Source organism: Musca autumnalis, unplaced genomic scaffold, assembly GCF_047663935.1.
Source record: "Musca autumnalis isolate F117 unplaced genomic scaffold, ASM4766393v1 scaffold_3, whole genome shotgun sequence".
Lineage (NCBI taxonomy): Eukaryota > Metazoa > Arthropoda > Insecta > Diptera > Muscidae > Musca > Musca autumnalis.
Genome location: NW_027411866.1, coordinates 167,950,214 through 167,966,830, shown reverse-complemented (window position 1 = coordinate 167,966,830; position 16,617 = coordinate 167,950,214). Strand labels below are relative to the sequence as shown.

The 16,617-nt window shown below is 35.4% G+C and overlaps 1 protein-coding gene across 1 annotated transcript in view; it reads right to left on the bottom strand.

Moving 5' to 3' along the window:
• LOC141398080 (GTPase-activating Rap/Ran-GAP domain-like protein 3) overlaps positions 1 to 13,448 on the bottom strand; it is a 390,292-nt gene extending 376,844 nt beyond the window's left edge. The window contains exon 1 of the mRNA XM_073975254.1: positions 12,530 to 13,448. Coding sequence (XP_073831355.1) covers positions 12,530 to 12,930 — 401 coding nt within the window. The 5' untranslated portion in view covers positions 12,931 to 13,448. The remainder of the gene's footprint in view (positions 1 to 12,529) is intronic.
• Between the last annotated feature and the right edge of the window lie 3,169 nt (positions 13,449 to 16,617).

Here is a 16,617-nt window from a genome sequence, read left to right as displayed (position 1 = left end):
CTTCTTGTCAGAATCAGTCCTCGTGGTAAAAATGTGTCCAATTGATAACTTAATAAGGCAAAAATAAGACAAAACTTTTTTAATGGGACTGAAGTTTATGTGGGATATATGGATATGTACTTTAAAGAAGAATACTGAAAATCTTTGAAATAGAATCGAAAATACCACATAAGAGCCTCTGTGGTTAAAAATTCTGGGATACATTAAAACGTAAACCTATATGGGTAATGTTCATTTGAAAGATTTTTTAGTTATTGCGTCAATTGCGTTGGAGAATTTGGTTAAAATCTTCAAAGTACCAGGCGAAATTTGTGTATGGGGACTATACTGAACATGTTCTGATATGGTTAATTTCAATTCTAAACATCCAAAGACTAATTTATTATACTCTGTTCCCAATTTCAAAGTTATATCTAAAATATTGTAAACTCTCTCAATTGAAAGTATATACTTTGTGTCAATATTTCATATAAAATCAACTAAAAACCTTTTAAAATAGCTTTATGTAACCATACTCAACATTTTTTAATTTCATAATTTTTGGTCAAGTTGGGCCCCCCCCCCCCCCCCGAAATGAAATCCTGCGTACGTCCTTGATCTATATCCACCGTTTTAGTGGATGGATTCGAACGCGGAAGGGCTCATTAGATCCATCGCGTAAAAGACTAAATGCACACGGGGTTCAAGGAAATTGAATGACACTTTTAAATTTTACACGCAAAAACAGTTTTTTTAAATTCACGCATCAAATGATTGCCTTTAGTCTCCAATTACTAGGATTCTGTTCAGAGATATACATTAAACGACGTAAAATCACGAGTTCTATAATCCTATTGTGAGTTTTGAATATTAACTTGTTGTGCGTCCGGATAAAAAAAAACAAAAAACCCCGAAATTCCGGCTTCAAAATGCCAACATAAATTTTAGGTGGATTTCTCTACATTGATGCCAACACAGCTTCCACGTACATTAATTTTGATGGTCAACATTATGGGATCCCTCCTAAAACACTTCATTTTAAAGAATTCCAGTCATACTATATAGAATATGTAAACAGTTCGCGAATTCTGAAATGGTGAAACTCGGATTCAACGATTGTAAAACATTTTTGGTTTTTACCATATATAAACTTTTTGATTGATAAATTGATGATTTGATGAATCGGTTAACGGGTATCTGTGCCAACCTAGCGATTTTTGTGTCCATAGTAATATGAATGGCACCAACGGTCCATTTTCGCGAACGTTCTCTGAAGGCCGCAATTATGGTTCATTGTTGTGGCTAAAAAACGAATCCTACAAAAATTGTGAAAATAACCATACGACCGCAGTAGTGTGGTGTAGTGTATAAAAATGTATTAGACATACATATATTTATTCGAACGCTTTAGGAACACAAGTGTATAATAAACATCAACATTTGGGCTTTCCACTTATTCAAATTTTGCTCAAGATGTTTTAAAAAACTATTTAAACAACGGCAGTAAGCATACGAACAAAAACAACTAGCGTGTTAAGAAGACCAACCATCAATAACACTGGTCAAAACGACTTTTGTTTCATTCGAGATTTTTGTGTTTCTTACTGAAAACGGCGAGTTATTTTCAAATCTAGTCGCGGTGTTTCTCCATCAGCTCTTGTTTTTTTAGATATAGCTCAAAATCGTTTTTTAAGAATTTTTACATAGAATTTCGTAATTATCGGATACAAATAAATATTGTTTGTGGGTTTTTCGACACGAATATGTCAAGGAGATGTGGTACGCTCGAGACAAAAAGTTTCTGAAATAATTATGGCTATTATATATCAAACAATTAAGAAAGTATCACTGAGCTGACGGAGATACACCCGCCACTGACAAAAAAAATCGAACACAATAATTATGCCGTATATAAAATATATTGATTTTATATCAAGAGTTTGCTTTAAAATCTGTAGGTACCGTAATGTGGAGCTATTGGTATATGGGCAATATTTTTGAATGTAGCGTACACTGCTTCACAGAAATCTGCATCCAAATACGAAATTTGTCGATATAGGTTAACGCCTTCATATAGCCCCCATAGAACGGTACCTCCGGATTTTCGGTATTTTTGGAGGTTGTGGCCACAATAATCAACCGAAATGGCTGAAATTTGGTATTTAGTTTTCGTTGGGGGTATAAAACTTTTCTTCAGAAATTTGTCGGTATATGTCCACGTCTTCATATAGCCCCCATAGAACGGTACCTCCCGATTTTCGGTATTTTGAAGGTTGTGACCTCAATATTCCACCGAAATAGCTAAAATTTGGTACTTAGTCTTCGTTGGTGGTATAAAACTTTCCACCATAAATTTGTCGGTACAGGTTTACGCCTGCATTTAGCCCCCACAGCACGGTACCTCCGGATTTTCGGTATTTTGGAGGTAGTGGCCACAATAATGAACCGAAATGGCTGAAATTTTGTATTTAGTCTTCGTTGGGTACAGGTCCACGCTTTAATATAGCCCCCAACGGTACCTCCCGTTTTTCGGTATTTTGAAGATTGTGGCCACAATAGCCCACCGAAATGGCAGAAATTTGGTTTTTAGTCTTCGTTGGGGGTACAAAACTTTCCATATGAAATTTTTCGGTATATGTCAACGCCTTCATATAGCCCCTATAGAACGGTATCTCCCGATTTTCGGTATTTTGAAGGTTTTGACCTCAATATTCTACCGAAATAACTGAAATTTGGTACTTAGTCTTCGTTGGTGGTATAAAACTTTTCCCCCATAAATTTGTCGGTACAGGTCCACGCCTGCATATAGTCCCCATAGAAGGGTACCTCCCCATTTTCTGTATTTTGAAGATTGTGGCCACATTAGCCCACCGAAATTTGGTATTTAGTCTTCGTTGGTGGTATAAAATGTTCCCCCAGAAATTTGTCGGTACATGTTTACGCTTGCATTTAGCCCCATAGACCGGTACCTCCCGATTTTCGGTATTTTGAAAGTTGTGGCCACAACAACATACCGAAATGGCTGAAATTCGTCGTTATAGGCCTACGCTTATATAGTGGCCCTATAGAACGGTTCCTACCGATTTTCGTAATTCTGAATGTTGTGACGTCAATGTCCCACCGAAAGACTGAAATTTGTTATTTAGTCTTCCATGGGGTTATAAAATATTCCAGTAGTGGAATTCTGTAACTCATTTTTCGAGTTACCGACAAATATCGGTAAAATTAAAATGCTTATAATTTCGGTAATTAACAACATTTTTCAGTAAGTAAATAAAGTCGTTGCTAAGTTCTACCGATAGCAACAGTGCTGTTAACTTTTATTGATATTTTTCATTCATAACGTTGCGTTTTAATTTTACCGATTTTTTCGGAGACTCAAAAAATGGGTAACAGAATTCCACTACAGAAGATAATTATCAGTTTAGGTCAACGTCTTCCTATATCCCTATAGAATGCTACCTCTTAATTTTCGGTATTTTGAGGGTTTTAGCCACATTATCTTATAGGAAACTTGGTATTTAGTCTTCTTTGAGTCTAAAAACTTTCCGCCAGAAAGGTGTAGGTATAGATCGAGCTTTTGATATAGCTCCCATAGAATTTCGGCATTTTGCAGGTTAGCCACATTCTTTTACGGAAATGGCTGAAATTTGGTATTTAGTCTTCTTCGTAAACTACAGGAAACTAATTGTTCCCTTTTACTTCCATACAACTCGTGATGGAGGGTATAACAAGTTCGGCCCGGCCGAACTTAACGCCGTTCTTACTTGTTTGATATATAATCGCCAAAATTATTCCAAAAATTGTTTTCATATATTCGGGTCGAAAAATCCACAAAAATATTTATTTGTATTCGAGAATAACGAAATTCTAGGTAAAAGTTGTAAAAAAACAAGAACCTCGACCAGATTCGAAAATAACACGCCGTTTTCATTTAGAAACAAAAAAAAATCGGATGAAACATCCAACTTTTTTAATTTTGTTGAAGAGTGTAGTCAATATCAATAAAACTTCACACATATTGATTTTAAACTGATGCGACTGACAACAAACTAGCCCCACACCCATACTTGTGATTCATAAGCAATTCTCACAGACTAAACATGATGATCATCTTTGTTGGTCTATTGTTAATCATTTTGATGACGTTACGGCCACTGTTCAACATATTTTGAATGGTGAAACCAGTTTTTAATTTTAAGTTTATTCTAAAGTCAACATCAAAAAAAGTGTGGTGCGTAAATCACAAATTCGTCTAGTTTGTGATTATATGATTAAATTGCTAACATGGAAAATCCCAAACATTGCAAGTTCATTTTCAAGTTGAGGGTCATAGAAGACAATGCGCAGTCTACGGTCCAATGACACCGACTGCGATGATAGTAAAAGTTTTTTAGAACTATTTCACCCGTTTATGTTTTGATGCTTGTTCTAAGTTCTTAAGAATAAAACATAAATTTTTCAATTTCCGCAAAACATCAGAACTCAAATTTGGCAGGGATAGATAATAAATAAGTTGTTTTGGGAAAAATAAGTTTTTTTGGGAAAAATAAGTTTTTTGTGTGGGTGTTGCAAAAAATCAAAGATTTTTAGTATAAAAACAAATATTCTTGTCAATAATGCAACATTTAAGCTCAAAGCATAAAAAAGATAAAAACACTTTAATAAAATTAAATTGAATAAACAATTCAAATGTTTTCCAAGGTATGTATTAGAGGCATAAAGAGCAATTCTGATTTTAAATGGAAAATATTTACAAATACTTCTCTTTTTCAGACTCTAAAAATATTTATTGTGGCTGCTTGTGTGAGCCTTGCATTTGCCCAATACCAATATCCTGGTCAAACCGGTCAACGCCCAGGTGGTTTATTAGGTGGCCTGTTGGGCGGTGGAAACAGTGGTGGTCTTTTGGGAAATCTCATAGGTGGTGGTAACAGTAATGGCGGTGGTTTATTTAGTAGTTTAATTGGTAATATTCTTGGCGGTGGCAACAATCGTAACCCTGTTGGTGGCATTCCTCCACCACCACCAGTAGCTGCACCCCAGCAAGGCTATCCCGGTGCTTATGGTGGTTACCCAAGTGGCGGTTTCCCAGGTGCTTATGGTGGCTATCCAAGCGCAGGTTATCCAAGTACTTATGGAGGTTATCCAAGACCAGGTTATCCCAGTTATGGTCCAGTTGGTGGTTATTATGGTTAACTACCGCAATAACATACATATTTGTTGGAAAGTATTATGTATTTTTGTTAATAGTTTATAAGCAACGTTCTCTTTGTTATTTTATAAATAAAAGTTAGTTCATGAAAACATATGTAAAACATGTGTTTTAAAACTATACAATAATTAGAAAAAACAACATTATGTTGCCAAGTTAAAATGTGCCTTGTCGCTGACGTACAGTGGTTCAGAATCGTTTCTTCCTGGTCATAGTATTTGCAGAGGAAATCAAGGTCAAATTTAAAAATTAAAATTTAAAAAAAAAAAATTAAACATTTGAGTTTGTTTTCATATTTTGCATCAAAATATGTTTGTTTTTGGGTTTTTTCATATGTTCTATCTATTTAAAAAAGATCAAACAACCATAAACACAAAAATTAGAAAAATGGAAAAAAATTTAAAACAATTTTCAGCATTTTTTTTTTTTTTTTTTTTTTTGTAATTAAATTTATTTTCCAAAATTAGCAAAATGCTCCTTGGGTTTTCATAATACTCATATATCTCTTAAAAAACTCATATATAAAAAATATTTTTTACTCGCCCAAATTTGTCGTGTAAAAAGCTTTTAAAGAGAGAGTCATTTAGCGCCATTTTTGTTTAAAGAGAAGTGAACATTTTACAACTTTTTTGTGTATGGGAACGCTTTTTCGGGTAAAATGTGTAAAAGTGGTAAAAATTGTAAAAACTTGTTAGTTCTGGAACAAAGCTTATATGGGAACGATATGGAAAAAACACCTATGTAATTTCAAAAAATTTACAAAAGTGTTAAACGGACGGAACGAGGCGGGTACAAAAGTATATATGGGCTAAAAGAGGACACTCTCGGACATTATTCGGTGAAAACGGAACGATGTTCCAAGCTGTTCCCTAAAAGTTTTAGTCCACTAATGTTGGAATTTCACTAAAACTTAGTAGCTCTGGAAAAGTAAAATAGGTCACTTCGTGTTAACGCTAAAGTAACTTGTTGAAACGGTTCTTGAAGACAGCAATCCTACCTACCTGGTCTGTCAAATGACGTCACCTTGCAACCCTTGGATCAGACTATCTCCCCATAATTGTCTCTATCAGCAGACCACCCGATTCATCACCTCTGAACGCCGCAAATTCGTCAATCAGCGAATTGCCCAATCCTTCTGATGTTCAGGTAGCGGAAAGGACGTTCCGAGACATCATCAATGCTGCAGCCTCTCGCCATATACCTGCTGGTCGAATACCCGAAGTAAGACCAAATTTCCCAGCAAAGGCGACGCACAGTGGTCCTACTTGTATGGAAAGGAATGCCAAAAATAGTTCTAATCGAGCTACCGCCTACAAATTTTAAACATAGGTTTATAACGAGACAAAAAGATAGAAAAACAATTTTAGTGGATGTAGGTCCACATTTAGGTATAGCCCCCATATAAAGGTACCGACCGATTTGTGGTATTTTGAAGAATTTATACAAATTTTCCAACCAATTTGGTTGAAATTTTGCATTTTGAGTCCTGAGTGAACAAAACACCTCCTCGAAAAATTGTTCAATATAGGTCCACGTTTATGTATACCCCCATATAAAGATACCTCCCGATTTTCGGTATTTTGACGATTTTAGCCAAACTTTTCAACCGATTTAGTTGTAATTTTGCATTTTGAGTCCTGAGTAAACAACATACCTCCTCGCAAAAATGTTCAATATAGGTCTACGTTTAGGTATAGTCCCCATATAAAAGTACCGCCCTATTTTCGGTATTTTGAACTATTTTTGCTAAATTTTCCAACCGATTTGGCTGTAACTTTGCATTTTGAGTTCTCAGTACATTAAATACCACCTTGCAAAAAATGTTCCACATAGATCCAAGTTTAGGTATGGCTCCAACATAAACGTACCTCCCGATTTTCGGAATTTTTACAATTTCACAGGTGTGATATAAGCTGGAATTTTTTCATCCTAAGCTAGAGACTTTCCCCTGTATTTAAAAAAAAAAATATCGAGACTCACAAATACTCACAACGTTAGTAAAACTCAACATCAAATAATAGGAATGATATTAAAAATATCAGAAAAAGTCATTTACAAAGTGTATAAATTAGATACGTTGGCCTTCAACTTCCTGAGCCCAGTCGATCACGGTTGCTGATTGACAGCTCGGGTATCACCTCTACAAGTTCCCTCTGCGGAGACCGGAGAGGGTAGATACCAACGGGCGACGGTTGTTGTTGGTATGCTCATTTTGATACATAGGAGAGACTGTTCTCTCACTGGAATAATTTTAGTTGTAGTAGTAATAAACGAAGATCCTCTGCGATCAACACGATCCTTTGCGATCACTAAGATCCTCTGCGATCCACGTGAACCTCTGCGTTCACTTTTGCGAAAGCATCAAGGCCTCTGCGCCAACCCACGATTACAAAAGGTAATCTCTTTGTTGTTAGAAAAGAATTGAATACGACCAATAAACAGCAATCATATTTATATTAAGAATTAATACTAGTTGTTTTTATTTCACTTGTTCTTTTCTCCCTCCACTGCTCATCATATACGGTAACTGAGAAACATACGGTAACATATAGAAACATAATTTTGGAAAATGTACATTTATCTCTTAAATTTGTTATAATTTCGCACCTAATCTACGAATGCTTTGCGGATGTATTTTACTTCTTCAAGGCACCACATACAAATCACAACTTCTTCGACTTAACTTAGCATATTACAGCTATTAATTGACAAAAGTAATACTGGATATTTAAAATTTGACGTATTTAGGGATTATTTATTTCATTTACAATCAAATTTGTCGCCATCAATTTTTCGATTTTTGAGTGATGAGCTTCCTCGAACCAACCCCGACGACCCCACAGTCAGGGAGCTGATACTGGAAGTTAACAGGCTGCTCGGCGAACATAAGGGGAACAAGTGGTTAAATCATCTGAAGACTTGCAACATTGGAGCCGGTATAAGTAAATTATGGGCAACGGTTAAGTCACTCTCGAACCCGAAGGAGTGATGACAGGACCTCAGTGTGCAGGTTACTGCAATCGACAGTTTGTCGAGCAACCCGAGAGTGACAGGGCGAAGAGAAGAGTGTTACGTCGCATTAGATCTCTTCCTACCGAGGATGAACCACCACAGTTTACAATGGATGATGTTGCGAATGTCATCAGGAACGGTAAATCATCCAAAGCGTTGGGCCCTGACGGAATTTCCATGGTAATGTTGAAACAGCTGGATGAGCCGGGAGTGGAGTATCTCACTAAAGTTCTCAACCTGTCGCTAGCCACGCTTATTGTTCCCGAAGTCTGGAAAATGGGCAGGGTGGTCCCGCTACTGAAGCCAGGCAATGATGCCAGCAAAGGTGAATGGTACAGGCCGATTTCGCTTTTGTCACCTGTAGCGAAGACCCTTGAGGACTTAGTCCTCCCCAGCATTAGAAATAGCTATCAAGTTGCCGATCATCAGCATGGATTCCGTAAGCAGCACAGCACGACAACAGCGCAGCACGCCATCTCCATACATATTTGTCAAGGACTCAACCAGGATCGTCCGTGTGAAAGAACAGTGATGGTGGCGCTTGACTTATCAAAAGCATTTGATACTGTCAAGCAATCCACGCTTTTCGAGGATATCGAGGATACAACCCTCCGGAAAGTCTGAAACGTTGAATAATCAACTGTATGTGCGTTCGCCAGTCGTATGTGGAATTCAGGAACAAGAAATCCAAGCCCCGTAGAGTGAAACAGGGAGTTCCCCAAGGAGGGGTGATATCTCCGGAACTATTTAACCTCTACCTTTCCTGTATTCCGCCCCCTCCCCAGACGGCATTGAGATCGTAAAGTATGCGTATGATTGTGCGATCCCGGCGTCAGGTACATACCCTGATGATCTTACCACCTTTTTCCACGTGAGGAATATGCAGATATCCGCCACTAAATCGACGGCCACTCTGTTCACCACATGGACGGCGCAGCATAGAAGAGAGTTGAATATCAAGGTCCGACCACAAAACTGCACCAAAATTCTAGGGGTCACATTCGACACCATTTTCACGTCGTCCTCGCATGGCACAGCTATCTGCGATAAAGTGAAATGTAGGAACAAGGTCCTCAAGTCCCTAGCCGGCAGCACTTGGGGTGCAGATAAAGAAACCTTGTTGACCACGTATAAAGCGATAGGTCGGTCTGTGGTAAGCTATGCGGCGCCAGTTTGGTCCCCGAATTTATGTCACAGTGGACCATCTACATGAGGAGGCAAAGATTCTTCCAGTACGACAACATAATGAGATGCTATCGTCGCAGTACTTGCTCGGGTGTTACCGTGAGAGCCATCCCAATCACCATCAGCTGGCCACCGATACACCCAGGCATATCAAGAAAGATATTCATGCTCTAGAGACGGCGGTCCAACAATATAGGAGAGAACCCCTAGATCAACAAGCATTTGCTAAGACCATAAGCAATTATTGTGTGAATGCAGTCATGGGAGTACATCCCCCATCTATCGCAGCTGAAGAGCATTAGCTGCCACGACGGCTCTGCGAAAAATGGCCCCAGGAAGTATGGCCCCAAAAGGCATTGTGAAAAATGGCCCCAAATTTGGGGTGAAACTGTATAATGAATTTTGACCCCAATATACGTCGAACAATTTCCCCCAAAATAATGCAATATTGCCCCAACAATAAAATGAAAAATTGCCCCAAGTTTGGGGTAATTTTGCCTAATGAAGTTTTACCCCAAAATAAAAAATGCACTTTCGCCCCCAAAAATTTTATAATTTTTATTGGTAATATAAAAACAAACAATCATAGTATCGTTTACATTTTCTATGCAGTAAGGACAAATAAAATGTTTCGATTTACCCAATGTTGAACAACACTTTAACTGTTTGCAAGGAAGCATCACAAAAATTTAAAAATTGTCCTTCCATAATACATATTCACACAATTTCTTCTAACTTTCTGATAAAAATCTAAATATATCGACAAAATTAAAACAGACACAATTGAAGTAACTTGTATGATATTGCAAACTATAATCTATTTTAATATATAATAATTAAGCGGGGGAAAGATTGTATGATTAATAAATCGGAGAAGCCACTAGAGAAAATTAAAAAACCGCGCGATTTTTTAAGTTTCTCTAGTGGCTTCTTCAGTTTATTAATCATAAAATCATTCCCCCGCATAGTTATTTCACATAAAAACAGATTTTATAAACTCTGTGAAATCGATTTTTATTTGTAATACTTGTGAAGGAGCATAGGTGAAATTGTTTTAAAAATCGCGCGATTTTTAAAACAATCTCACCAATGCTCATTCACAAATTTGAAATCAATTTTTAAAACAAAAAACAGATATTATGAACTGTTTGAAATCGATTTTTATTTGTGATACTTGTGAAGGAGTATTGGTGAGATTGTTTTAAAAATCGCGCGATTTTTAAAGCAATCGCACCAATACTCCTTCACAAGTATCACAAATAAAAATCGATTTCAAACAGTTCATAATATCTGTTTTTTATTATAATATTTTAGTTATCTTATAAACATACTAACATCATATAATAATTAAGCGGGGGAAAGATTGTATGATTAATAAATCGGAGAAGCCACTAGAGAAACTTAAAAAATCGCGCGATTTTTTAATTTTCTCTAGTGGCTTCTCCGATTTATTAATCATACAATCTTTCCCCCGCATAGTTATTTCACATAAAAACAGATTTTATAAACTGTGTGAAATCGATTTTTATTTGTAATACTTGTGAAGGAGCATAGGTGAAATTGTTTTAAAATCGCGCGATTTTTTAAACAATCTCACCAATGCTCGTTCACAAATTTGAAATCAATTTTTAAAACAAAAACAGATATTATGAACTGTTTGAAATCTATTTTTATCTGTAATACTTGTGAAGGAGTATTGGTGAGATTGTTTTAAAAATCGCGATGCTCCTTCACAAGTATTACAAATAAAAATCGATTTCAAACCGCTCATAATATCTGTTCTTTATTATAATATTTCAGTTATCTTATAAACATACTAACATCAAATGCTCTCCAATACGCACACTTCTTACGACTTCCACAGAATATCTAAGAATAAATGGTTTGCAAAGTTGATATATTTTACAAGGGAGTAAAACGTAAATTGCTATTGTATAATTATAAATATAAAACAAATTTTTGTAAAATTTAAATTTCATTTTTGAAAAATATCTCAGAAACGCAAAAGGCCCCAAACATCGACAGAAAATAATTTTGGGGCCATTTTGCATTTTTTATGTTTGGGGTCATATTTCATTTTTATTGAAATGCAATTATGCCCCAATTTTTTGGTGCAAAAATACCCCAAAAATTTGTGAAAAACTGCCCCAAATTGCGTGTTGTTGTAATGTACACAATTTTTTGGGGTCATTTTGCACTTTTGCTTTGGGGCAGTTTTGCATTGGGGCCATTTTTCGCGGAGCCTGCCACGACAAACCAGAGTAGTTTTGGCTCAAATACGCTCGGGATATTGCAGTCACCTAAATTCCTATTGTGCGGGAATCGATCGCACCGTGCAAGCACCTATTTATTTGACATTTTTGCATATAAGGTCGAAGATCATTTTAATATTAATTTCAAATTAATTACTTGTTGGAGTCGAGCTTAATGGCCGAAGATTTTTTGCAAGTAAAAAAGGAAAACCGAAGATTCGAACCAACACAACCACCATTATGTGTTTCGCTTTTGGTAGCAGCTCAACAGACATATCGGCTGTGGAGTGGCTTCTCTGTCATCGAACTTTTCTTTTCGCAAATGGAAGTCGTTTTGTTTTTTTGGCAAATTTTCTAACCGAGGTTTCTTTAATTTGGTATTACGTTTTTTGGAGGATACAAAACTCTATTCCGAAAATTGTTTTGAAAAGATCAACGATGACGCTCTATGTGAGTTCTTTTAAAAGGCTTTGTTACATTTCCTCTCTGAAGTGTATGTAACATGGTATTTTGGACTCTCAATGCGTAGAAAATCCCCACGCAGAAAATTATCGATATAAAGTGATGTTCATCATTTTAGATATTCTACCCAATGAGGATAAAGACCTTAGTACTTTCATAAATGAAAGGAAACTAATTGTTCCCATTTACTTCAATACAATTCGTGGTTCTAACGTAAGTTTTATTCTATTTCCAGGCTCTCTATGTTAAGACATCATCAGATAAATCATAGATTTTACTTTTGTTCCCAATAGACTGTTAAAGTTTCAACATTAATTTCTAATGTCCTTATGATGTACCCATCATCATCTATCAAAAGTTTAGTTGAAAAATTTCTTCAACCACAATTCCAAAAGAAAAAATCTTAAAAATGCATTTCACTTACCTATTAGGTACTGCTTTGACACGATCATCTACCAGTTCCCATGATGTAATCTTTATTGGCCAAGCAATTTGGCCAAAGCTCTCCTTGACCAATGCTTCCCAGGCTGAAAATGAAGTTGGGGTTGTGGTCGAATTAGTTGCAGTTGAGCTGTTTGATGAATTGTCGACGGTTTGTAGGCGTTCGGAACGTTGTAGTCGTCCTTTTTTGCGATGCAATGGTGCGGTAAATGTTTGCACCAATGGTTGCAGTGGTGGTGTATGTGGGCTTGTGGCTGCTGAAGGTGATGGTGTTCGCACCAGGGGACAGCGTGTTGTAGACGCAATGGACGATGATGCGGGTGAAGAGGAACTGTTATTAGCTGCCGCATAATCGTCCTGTACGAGTTTTTCATCATTTTCCATTTTATCTTTGTTGTATTGATGGCTTTGCAATTGCAGCTGTGTCGGTATGAATGACTGACAGCCAGATGTGGTTATGTGGCCAGGTTGTGGCTGTAGGCATGGACTACAATATCAAACAATGACAGTAGTAAATTCGTTAGTTGGCACAAGAAGAGGCATTAATGTCTCAAGTTTATGTTGTTTTCATTTCCAATTGCTTTACAGCACTTGTTTTTTAAACTCGCTGGTATAAAAGTTGTCTCCTTTATGAGAATGAAAAAATACCACGAGCCATACAAACTTAACTCGTTTAATTATGGTTTCTTTAAAAAGTTTTTACTTCTAACTTTTTATGAGAATTTTTTTTCTTATGCGCTGTTCCGTTGGTTTGACTTCCTTAATTAAGCAGCTAATACCTTGGTTTGGTTTTGAGTGAAATAAATGTTGTCTATTTATTTGGATTCTTCTAAGAATTTTGCACCATCGCACCAATTCAACTTGGTCTTTCACAGAATATCATTTCCTGTTTAAACCTCATCAAAGAATCCTACAAATAAAGTTTGAAAAATGCAAAAGTTTTATTAAAAGAGAATTTTAATAAACCTTATGATGTATTTAAAAGAAATTAGAAAATATTTGAATTTTCACTACTTTTCACAAAGTTTAAATACACTGAGTGTGATTTTAAATAATAACAACATCTTGAGTAATATTTTATACAAATGTTATTCCTTGAAAATTTCTTAAATTAATTTGGTAAAGCTAGTTATTTGAAATGCTTTTGAAACGCGCAGTTTCGGTTCGACGTGCATTGAATTACTTAGAATATCCTTTTTCGCTGCACACAAAATTAAAAAAAAAAAAAAAAACATTTTAAACGTTATGTAATATCATAAAAAAACTCATTACTAATCGACCTAATAACCCATTACGTTAACAAGAACATGTCACAAGAAATAAGTATGTAGTTATATTTTGGTCACTAAAAGCAATGGTAGGCAATATATTTATCTATTGCATACTTTAGGGGGTGTCCTTTTGTGAGTGCCATATTTTTTCAATTAGTGTGAGAAATGTTTACACACACAATTACAAACGGGAGCCACATTGCCTTGGCTACTACATATCAGTATTTCAAAGGCTTTTACGTCGCTTTCGGCTTAAATCGGCTTCGATTTTGTCGACAGAGGACCATGTTTGGTAAGCCTTTTAATTATACTCGCCATAATATGGTGGAAAATTGAGGCGCTCAGCGCCAAAACGGCCCAACGCACATGTTCAAAATAATCAAACTGGCTATAAAGATCTAAGCGGAACCTTTTGAAATAAATACTAAAAAAACGTCATATTGCATTGTATAACACTATGTTATACTACTTGCTAAAACAATGCAATATGATGTTGTTTATACCCTCCACAGTAATATGGAGGGTATATTAAGTTTGTCGTTCCATTAGTAACTCATCGAAATAATCATTTACGACCCTATAAAGTACATACACAGAAAAAAAGACACCCAGAAAATTTTAATTAAAAGTTTCATCACCATTTTTGTCGCATGTCGATAAAATATTACAAACATATTAGGAAATATATATCAAACATGAAAATATCACTAGAAAACGACCGATAAACGATTTCAATCAAATGATTTATTGAAGTTTTTTAAACAATATTTGTTGTTATAATGGTTTTCAACGTTTGTCACATGTTCTCGCTCTCAAGAGCGAGAGAAAATCATTTTTATGGCATAAAGAGATTTTCCGCTACAACAATGGGCGGTGTTTGTCTGTGTCGTTGCTATGTTTATTTCAAAACATGGGTATGAAATTTTTGCGGCATGGAGGGAACGTGTGTGTGGTGTTTGGTTTATTTATCTATTTGTTCTCGGGTGAATGAATTTTTATGAACCTAACAAAAGAAGATAGCAAGAAAGTTTTGTTCTGTTTCAATAATGTAAGTAACATTTATTTTTTTTTAACAATATTTTGGTGGCAGTGTGTTTAAGACGTTTCTTCTGTGCGGATCGAAAGAGTGAAAATAAATCAGTGTCTATGTGTATAATAATGGTGATTATACAATTTATGATTCGAACCATGGTAATATTATTTTATATATTTGAAATACGATGTACCTATTTATTATAATTTATTTCAGTAGTGAAATTCTGTAACTCACTTATTGAGTTACCGACAAAAATTGGTAACACTAAAATGCAAAATTATGAACGAAAAGTTCAAATAAAAGTTGTCGACATTCCTATTATCGGTAGAACTTTGCGACTAATTTTTATTGGTCGTTAACTTACCGAATAATATTGTTAATTAACGAAATTATAAGCATTTTAATCTTACCAATTTTTGTCGGTAACTCAAAAAATGTGTTAGAGAGTTCCACTACATATGCCCACTTTCCGCTGATGATTTTTTGGCAGGAGAATTTAGTTTTATTTCACAACTAACGAGAAGCGTTCAACGATGTTCCTGTATTTTATATTCAAATGTGTTTTATTTCTTTTATTCTATTTAAACTCAAGTGTGACGCTAAATTATTACTTTTGTTATAAATTGTTCCATTCCGTTTTTCTTTTATTTGTTAATCCTTGTACGATTTATACACTGCACCCCGGTTATTTACCTCTCTGCTTAACTGCCTTTCCCGTTTAATTGCCTCACAATATGAGTCCCTAAAGTGTTTTCATATAAATGAGTTCAAACTGTCCCGCTTAACTACTTTTCTATAAGTACCCAATTCGGATATTTGCCCGTCAAATATTTTCCCAAAAAGACCATTTAATAATGTTTTTCATGCATTTATGCATGCATTTATGAGAAAATCAATTTCGACGACTACGTGAATTGTGATGAAGATGTCCAGTGTTATGTTATGGTGTTCTCACTGATGCTCACTGATGACTAAATTTCTTATTGATTAAATAATATAACTTATATATTTTTAGACTTTATGCGGGATTTTTGTAACTGCCTTTCCCGCATAATTGCGTCAATTTTTTGGAATTTTGTGAAAGGTAGTTAACCGGGGTGCAGTGTAATTGCTTGTATACCTATGCGTCGGTTGTTGCTTTTGTGTTTGGCATTCCTATACATTTTAATAACAGAAACAACCACCACCATTTATTAATGCGTGTATTTAACAAAAAATCAACAAAATAATTGTAAATATGTAAATATTTTTATCGACATTTACTTTGATATTTAACAAACCTTTTTATATATGTGACAATTTTTTTATCAAATAAAAATTTAAAAAATCGATAAACCACTTTGTTAAATTTAACAAAGTTCTTAGTTAATATGAGAATTGATTTATCAAAATAATTTCTAACGAAAACTACAATTTTTTTATCGACGATTGTCAATATGAACATTATTTTATCGACAAAAAATCATTTAAAAATTAATCAGATTTTTTAATTTTTTTATCAAATGGGTACAACTTTTTTTCTGTGTATATTCTTGATCAACATCGAATTCTAAGTCGATTTAGCCCTGTCCGTCTGCCTGTTTTCATCACGCTATCTTCACAATGAGTCAAGCTGAAATGTTTGTACACAAGTGTTTCTGAACTTAGAACAAGTTAGATGATGGACTATATTGATCCACGTTTTGATACAGTCCCCATATAGAGGTGCAGCCCGATATCAGCTATTTTTACGTCTTTAGCTACATTTTCCGACCGAATCAGCTA